At 38.3% G+C, this 8,492-nt stretch overlaps 1 protein-coding gene across 1 annotated transcript; it reads right to left on the bottom strand.

Moving 5' to 3' along the window:
• Window positions 1-4,763: 4,763 nt before the first annotated feature.
• On the bottom strand, window positions 4,764-8,388 carry LOC140279553 (uncharacterized). The gene is made up of 6 exons (XM_072374711.1): window positions 8,241-8,388; window positions 7,468-7,575; window positions 7,335-7,377; window positions 6,997-7,121; window positions 6,565-6,614; window positions 4,764-5,325 (listed from the first exon to the last, which is right to left on the bottom strand). Exons 1-6 carry the CDS (start codon window positions 8,251-8,253, stop codon window positions 4,888-4,890), a joined length of 777 nt encoding a protein of 258 aa, XP_072230812.1. The 5' UTR covers window positions 8,254-8,388; the 3' UTR covers window positions 4,764-4,887.
• Between the last annotated feature and the right edge of the window lie 104 nt (window positions 8,389-8,492).

The following is an 8,492-nucleotide window of genomic DNA, read 5'->3' as shown; positions in this document are numbered from 1 at the left end:
TTACTTTAGGTCACAAGAGAGACTGAAGATCACTATAAACAAACTTTACAGTGGCCTGCAGGCCTGCAGGAGGCCACCTTAAATTATTTTTACAGTGGCACTGGGATAGAAACTTTACAAAGCTAAGCTACAAGGAGAGAGATCATGCATAACTTTCCAAAGGCTGGCATTGTAATCATAGCAACCATATGCTATTCATAATGGAAAATGATATATAGAAAATGTCATTCTTGAATTAATTCTGAAATTGGCTAATATTAGCTTAGAAGAACAGAGGTAGTGACTTCTCAAAGATAAGGTGTCTATGAATTCTTCCTATAGCCTATACTTAGTTTGACTGAGCCGTTAGTCTCAGTTGTTGTGTCATTTATTGAAAACATTTTAAGAGACCATTGCTCCAAGGAAGAAAAGGATCATCCTCATTTGTCACGTTGAAAATGTTCTCTTTTGCCAACCAGCCTTTATTGCCACAGTGTAATGAAACTGTTTAAAATGATAGTTTGAACACTTGTTGCTCCAGTCTAGTGCATTAAAACATTGTTTCAAGGCTTGTGGGAGAAAACTAAGAGCATTCGAACCCATTAAGCTGTCACTGCCGATGTAACAGTCCGTCCATAGTTCCTGACATAACCTTTGAAACAATTTTCCTTTCATCTTTCATTATGTCATCTGAGTACTGACCCACTGCTTCACTGAACTGACGCTTTGCGGTAAGACGTATTGCATCACTTCCTGTTACCTTGATTATGCTCTGTGGAAATTCTTGCCCTTGATTTGTGACTTGATTTGTGATCATCATATTAATGTATTTTGTATTAAAGAAACCTGGCTGCAGCAGGAGGATCATCTAAGCATTAATGAATCAACTCCCTCTTTAAATCCCTATTTAAAGGGGAACTCCGGTATTTTCAAACCTAGACCTTATTTCTGGCATGAAATACGTTTATCTACTCGCCGAGAACAGTTTGGCGAAAGTCGGCGTCCTTCGAAAGCTATTTAAAAAACTCGCGATTGGAGTATATCCATATAACGGAGTTAATGGGGCAGGGACGATGCGGCCTCTAAATAAGGCATTATCTGTCTTTATTTCACCAATACTTTAAGAAGAATGAGCGAACGAACGTGTACTATAGCTCTGTTAGGTCATAGGTGCTGTTATGTGGCTACTTGCAGCTATAGGAGAGCTAACGGAGGGATTTCTACACAGGCATTCTCCTGGGACTACTTCATCCACACACCCAAGGGGTCCCAGTAGAGGTGTGTGTACGCCGATCGTGAGTTCTAAATAGTTCTAAATAGCTTCCAAAGGACGCCGACTTTTGCCAAACTGTTCTCAGTGAGTAGGTAAACGTATTTCATGCCAGAAATAAGGTCTAGATTTAAAAGTACCGGAGTTCCCCTTTAAATGTTCACATTCCTCGAACCACAGGCAGAGGGGGAGGAGTGACAGCTATCTTTAGATCAGGGTTACTAATCAGACCTAGACCCAAGATTAGTAGTTTTAGCTCTTTTGAATGTCTGTCTTTTCCCACCCAAAGTGGAAATCACAAAAACCTCTTGTGTTTGTTGTTGTGTATCATCCACCTGGCCCTTATTCTGAGTTTCTGTCTGAATTCTCAGAGTTTTTATCCCAGTTAGTGCTGAGTACAGATAAAGTCATTGTAGTGGATGACTTCAATATTCATGTAGATGTTGAAAATGACAGCCTAAATATGAACTTTAATTCTCTGTTAGATTCTATTGGATTTTCTCTAAGTGTTCATAGACCTACTCACTGTCCTCATCATACACTTGATCTTGTGCTGACATGAAACTAAACAGTCTTATCTGATCATTTTTTGAGTTCACTTTCGAGTTTACATTACATGACTTTACAGCTTCTGAGAAGAAATTTACATCTAGCAGGTGTCTATCAGAGAATGCTGAAACCAGATTTAAAGAGTTAATTCCATCATCCTTTTCTTCACTGCCATGTGCAAATATCACAGAGGACAGCTACCTAAATTTACTCCAGTAAAACTTGACTCTCTTGTTGACAGCACTACAATTTCAATGTGTACAGCAATGAATAATGTTGCCTCTCTGAAAAGGAAGGTAATCAGTCAGAGGAGGTTGGCTCCTTGGTATAATTCACAACTGCGTGCATTAAAGCAGACTGCAAGAAAGCTGGAGAGACAGTGGCGTTCCTATAATTTAGAAGAGTCTCAATTAGTCTGGAAAGGTAGTTTAATGACGTATAAGAAAGCCCTTCGTAAAGCTAGCACTGCTTATTATTCATCATTGATAGAAGAGAATAAGAACAATCCCAGGTTTCTTTTCAGCACTGTTGCCAGGCTGACAAAGAGTCCGAGCTCTGTTGAGCCATGTATTCCTTTAACTCTCAGTAGTAATGATTTCTTGAGCTTCTTTACCAGTAAAATTGTTTCTATCAGAGAGAAGATTAATGGAATCCTTCCCACTATTGTCAATAATGTATCATCAAGTACAACACCTTTAGAAGTATCTTTAGGACCTGATTTGTGTTTAGACAGCCTCTGCCCAGTTGATCTCTCTGAGCCAACAACAGCAATAGCCTCTTCTAAACCATCAGCTTGTATTTTAGATCCAATACCTGTTCAAGGAGGTGTTTCCCTTAATCGACACTTTCATATTGGATTTGATCAACCTGTCTTTGTTGACAGGATATGTACCTCAGACTTTAAAGTTTGCTGCAATTAACCCTTTACTTAAAAAAAAACCTAATCTTGATCCAAAAGTGTTGTCTAATCATCAACCTATATCCAATCTCCCTTTTTTGTCTAAAGTTCTTGAAAAAATAGTTGCTGCTCAACTTTGTGATCATTCACACAGAAATAATCTGCTTCAAGAGTTTCAGTCAGGATTCAGAGTGCATCATAGCACAGAATCAGCACGGGTGAAAGTTACTAATGATCTCTTAGCCTCTGATAGAGGACTTGTGTCTGTGCTTGTCCTGTTCGATCTCAGTGCTGCATTTGACACAATCAATCACAGCATTCTGTTAGAGAGACTTGAACATGTTGTTGGGATTAAAGGAATTGCATTAGGCTGGTTTAAGTCATATTTATCTGACAGATTCCAGTTCTTCTAAATGAGGAATCTTCCTCGCACACCAGAGTAAGTTATGGAGTCCCACAGGGTTCTGTGCTTATGTCACATCTTTTCTTTACCTTTTTTTCCCCAATTTTGTACATTTAGCATTATTGCTAAATTGCAAAGTTGTTGTCATTCACTTGTGTTTTCCTGTCTCCACAGGTATTCTTTGGATGGGATTATGGTGTTTGTTGTCCCCTCTTTTCTGTCCTCTTAAACTCCAGCTGGTCAAGGCGGATGGCCACCCTTCCTGAGTCTGGTTCTGTCAGAAGTTTCTTTCTGTTAGAAGACAGTCGTTCCTCTCCACAGTCACTTCATACATGCTCAGGACGGAAGATTGGATCGAAGAGAATTTTCGATGCAATCTGTTGGTTTCCTTAGCTAGGAAAGCGTTTTGGAATTTGTATGTATGAATTGGACTAATTTTGAATTCAATTAATTGGATTTGATTGGATTATGATTATTGGACTGTATTATTGAAGTGCCTTGAGATGACATTTGTTGTAATTTGGCACTATATAAATAAAACTGAACTGAATTTAATTTAATCTTCTGCCATTGCAAGAAACCTTAAGCGTTTTAGCTCAGCTAAAGCCACCAGGGAGAAATCGTGTACCTCAGGGCATCCACTGGGCATTGTCATCTAGATACTGACAGAACCTGAGACAACTCTTAGCAACGGTTGCTGTCTGTTTGTTGACATTTTAACTTGAATGCATATCACAAGATGATCCAAATTTGTAAATGTTTAGAAACTGCAAGACTATATTTTTTTCCCCCATGAAGATTTGACAGGATTCAAATTGGACCAGCTTGTCAGGACCTTTTTAGTGACCTCTCTGTATGTCTGTGACAGTTCCACCCAAAAACGCCCCGGGCTGAAAATTAAGCCTTAGTGGAGAAGTAGGTCATTGTCAGCTTTTGAAAACCTGTCAACAAACATTTAGTGTGCTGAAGGCCACTGAGTGCTGAGTTCACATTAGAGCTCAGTTCTGTCAGCATACAGCAGGGCAGTAAATGATCCCATAGGGGATTACAGAGAGGGGATGCATCATTTAAGCAGATGCAGTATTAGCTCTTAGATTAGAGACATAATAACCTTTATCATAACTTTGACATGAAAAATCCTCTGCTGTTGGCACTCACAGTATAATACAATGTACCCATGGAAATAAAACTCCATTGTTTTATGTTTTTCTTAAAGCCAACTACTTTTTATCTCCTTGCCTACAATTTTCATCTTACATCAAGGTTATACTAATTCTACATTTGGTTTTAGAAGCAGATTCTCATGTGCAGAAGCAAGTGGAGTCATTCAGCTATCGCCTACACCATGGAAAACAAAGACTTATGTTTTCTTCACACCCTACTGCAAGACGTCTGCTGATTGATGATTATAAGTTCTTCTGTGTCTTTTGCTGATTTAGGTTTTCCCTGAGTTTCACAATAAAGTATAATTTTCCATGTGACTCTTGACCTATAAATGTCACGCAAAGACTTTCCTTTATTTCCTTTTATATACTTTGTAACATCCTCTGCACTGAAAGGTACACTTTTACTCTCTAGTTGCTCAGTGTGAGACTTCAAAAGGTATTTTATGTCAAAGAGGAAATTGCTCAACTCTGTGAATCTCAAATGAACACGGATGATGATTTTGTTTTCACACTTACGGACACAAAAATATGCAAGAGTTTGTCTTTTACAGGTGACTTAGAATTCAGTTCAGAATAGTTTGAAACAAGCAAACAGACGTTATATGATCGTAGCCATTCTTTGTTAGCCACTGTCACCAATAAAACTGTCAGTGAAGTGATCTGAGCAGCTCTGAGTAGTTTCAGACTCTGTAAGCTTTGCACATACATTTCCATTGTTACCATCATCTTTATCCATTCTTTCCTCACTCTCTTGATCTCCGTCCCACTCCCTACTCCCCGCCTCCCTCTCCATCTCCATCTCCTCTGTCTCTTGGGCTATCTGTTGACTATTCAGGTAGATGCTGCTGTGTGAAACCATGGTGCTGATGTCTTTAGATGGAAGATGAGAGTCCATTTCTACATCCACCTCCAAGAAAGTATTCGCAGGAAGGTGGCCTGGCAGCTGTTCTTGACGCTTACTTCGTGCCTGTGGGTGGCCTTGCGGATGACGATGCTTCTTCTTGTGTTTCTTTGCAATCTTCAGATCCAGGGAGGCATAATTCAAGTCAGGCTCTGAAGGCTGGATTCAGATAACACAAGCAAAATTACTTGGTCTTTAACAACATTCTGCTGCCCTATGTACCAGTTTTCAGGCTCCCACAAACTCACTCTTGTGTTCAAGTTTGACTGGTTTATTTTTAGAACATTTTGAGCCTAATTGTGTTGATTGGTTTGCAGTTTCATCGACCACAATGTCTGTGAGTTGTCAGCACCCTTCCGTTTTGAAAGCTTCTGTCAGCATATGTTAGAATGGTCTGCAAATGCATCTTTAGACAGACTACTGTCTATTTGTAATCCCCGTATTTGTAGTTTCTTGTCTGAACAGAGCAATAAATACACTGGAATACCAGTGTATTTGCATCAAACTCCAAGCAACTTGCTCTGCATTATGGCAAGGCAAAGCCTTAGAGATGATAAACAGTGTAATTTATTCTATTAAGCAAATAGGACAAAAGAAAGTATGTGCATGTCAGATATGTAATAAAAAGGGTTAAGCAAGATCAACTTTTGTTAATTGTGCAGTCGGCAGTAATGCTGTTAATCTGTACACATGCAATCTTAACAGCAGTATCCCAACAAAATTAAGTCCAGTAACTAATGGAAATGGAGTAAAGTGAGAACCAAGAGTGTGAGCTATACTATACTTGTGAAATCTTAATTATATTTTTTCCTAATTAATGAAATATCGCTTCACACTTTTTAATAGCAATGATTTTACTCGCTCACCGAGGAAAAACTCAGAGTTTCATCTGGTCGTAACACAAAACAACCATATTTTCATCCCAATTGTTAGCAGAGCTCATCCAGATGGGTACTGACAAACCCGTTAAATGCCTCCTAAAATTCTGTGGTCCAGATAAAAGCACCACAAATTTAAATCTCTGTGCAATGCTTTTGCCGACCAAAGTGAATGTCACCCATGGCCAAGTCAGCCATGTGTTACCACTACTCGTCACGATCAACAAATTCATCTTGTCCGCAGAGCTTAAATATAAAAAACCATCACTGTATTACTGAAACACAACGGAGTGAAGTCTTTTGATGTCTGAATTATCTCTGTTGTTTAGTTTTGACATGAGGAAAAATAATAATTAACAAGTATGAACAGATTTTCTTTCAACAGAGTTGCTACATATGCAAATAAAATGAATAATAATAAAAATTAATACAATTATTGTGCAGTAATTAAATAGAAGCATTTGAGATTGAGGTCATTTTTCTACCCTAAAACTCTATAAAGCTCATAAACTGCTGTTACCTTCAGAAAATCTTTAGTGCGTTGCATGGTCATCGTCTCATAGCAAACCTCTGGAAAGCATGGGGCAAAACATATTTGTCATGTCAGGAGTCAACCAATTGAATGCAGACAAGGCAGTGAAAAAATGTAAAACCTGAAAAAGAAATCTAAAGGTATGTGGATAAAGGCTGGAAACTAATCTCCACAGTTTACTTATTACCGTATTTAACATTGAACCTGCTTGGAGTTGATGTGTTAACACGTGTTTCTTGGCCAATTGTTAAAGATATACTGCGAATAAATACAGAAAAATATAAATTTTGTGTGGACAAACCATGATGAGCTCCCAAAAAAACACTTTCTTCTTGGTTGAGTCAAACGATGATAAACACGCTCACAGATTTTCCCTTATATTTTTTTTCAAATAAGCAAGAGAGTGCAGCCTGCGCTTACCATTTCTGTCTGTGTTGATGTTGCCGTAGATTGGATTTTCCTGTTCTTCATGATGATTGCGGGGATTTTCCTGCCGCTCTTGATGACTGACACCACTAAAATAATGCCTTTCAGTCTCTGATAGGCTGCAGCAAGATATGAAAGGGCAATTTGACCATTTTTTTCTACGATATGGTGTGAATTGTAGATTGAAAAAAATGAATGAAAATACTGAAATAGCAATTTTTACCTATTATTGATTAATATGTATTGGACTAAATGGCAGTTTGCTGACATGCATTACATACATATTTAGGCTTGAATAAAAAATTATATTAAGATAAAAAAGAGAAACTTACTTTTCTGTTTCAGAAATTTGTGGGTACCGGCTGTCATCTAAATCTGTTTCAACAAAAAAAGTAACATCTTGTAAAATGTCTTATGTGACAAAAAAAAAAAAAACAGATGATGAAAACAAAAAAGACCATTTACCTCTGTGCGAAGTGGCCCGAGATCTGATGTAAAGGATGACATTGATACACATGGAGATCGCCAAAGCCAAAGATAAAAGCCCCAGAGCTAACAGTGGAGTGAAACAATCTAAACAGCAAACACAAAATAGCTGTTAACACCATCCAATTCTCTGTGTAGAGTTTCAGAATAAATTGTTATCAGTCGAGGCGCGCAATAGAATCTTCTCCTCTACACCTTTATAAACTCCAGAAAAGACACAAAGGGGTTGTACTTGATCAAGACAGAAATATGGAATCTATCTCCTCAATAATACAAGACAATTCCAGTGTCAGTGTTTTAAGGCAAGCTGCTGGTGTGAAAAATAAAGTTGTTGCCATTCTTAAATAATGTGTGCAATATTAATGAAATTTAAATATACAAGTGCATCCGTTGTGCCCAAAAGCACCTGAAACATCACAGGTGGATTTTTCGAAAAAAGAACAATCTTTCACCATCAGCTTCCTCTCAGCTAAGACACACACATTTTTCTTGCTGGTGTAACTGTTTTTTTCCATATAAAGTTGCCTAAATGTCTGTTTCTGTAAATAAATATTTACTTTGGTTGGAAAGGGTCCAAACATGCGAGACACAGCATGCTCACATTGGCAGCTCTTACTGCCAATGTTTTAGTTTAACCGACAGCCTTCTTCATCGCTTTTTTTTTCAGGGCAAATTTGTGAAAAATGCACACAAAACATCTCTACAAATGCGCTGTTCTAGTGTAGAAGTTTAGAAAGTTGTTTTAATCTTACCGCGAGCGTTCATTTTGTCAGCTGTCTTGAACTAAACAGGGTGTCTGTTTGACACAATAGTTCTCCAGCTACAGGGCATCACTGTGTTCCCTCAGAGAGGTGTGATACACTGTAGTCTATTTTTACTTTGCCATAGCTACCTCTTTCTTATCACCATTGTGCTTTGAAAAACTGGCTGCTCTTCAGTTACAAACAGGAAGCAATGTAACCTCATTCTGACGCAGGCTCCCTCGGCGCCACTGTAGGATACAG

The sequence above is a fragment of the Leuresthes tenuis genome, unplaced genomic scaffold (genome assembly GCF_036924035.1).
Source record: "Leuresthes tenuis unplaced genomic scaffold, fLeuTen1.0.hap1 SCAF_21, whole genome shotgun sequence".
Classification (NCBI taxonomy): Eukaryota; Metazoa; Chordata; class Actinopteri; order Atheriniformes; family Atherinopsidae; genus Leuresthes; species Leuresthes tenuis.
This window is presented reverse-complemented; position numbering and strand designations above follow the sequence as displayed.

Coding starts and splice junctions, on each gene's coding strand:
- LOC140279553 (XM_072374711.1), bottom strand. Junction 7,378..7,467: donor TCGGGCCACTTCGCACAGAG/GTAAATGGTCTT, acceptor TTGTTGAAACAG/ATTTAGATGACAGCCGGTAC. Junction 7,122..7,334: donor CAAATTTCTGAAACAGAAAA/GTAAGTTTCTCT, acceptor ATCTTGCTGCAG/CCTATCAGAGACTGAAAGGC.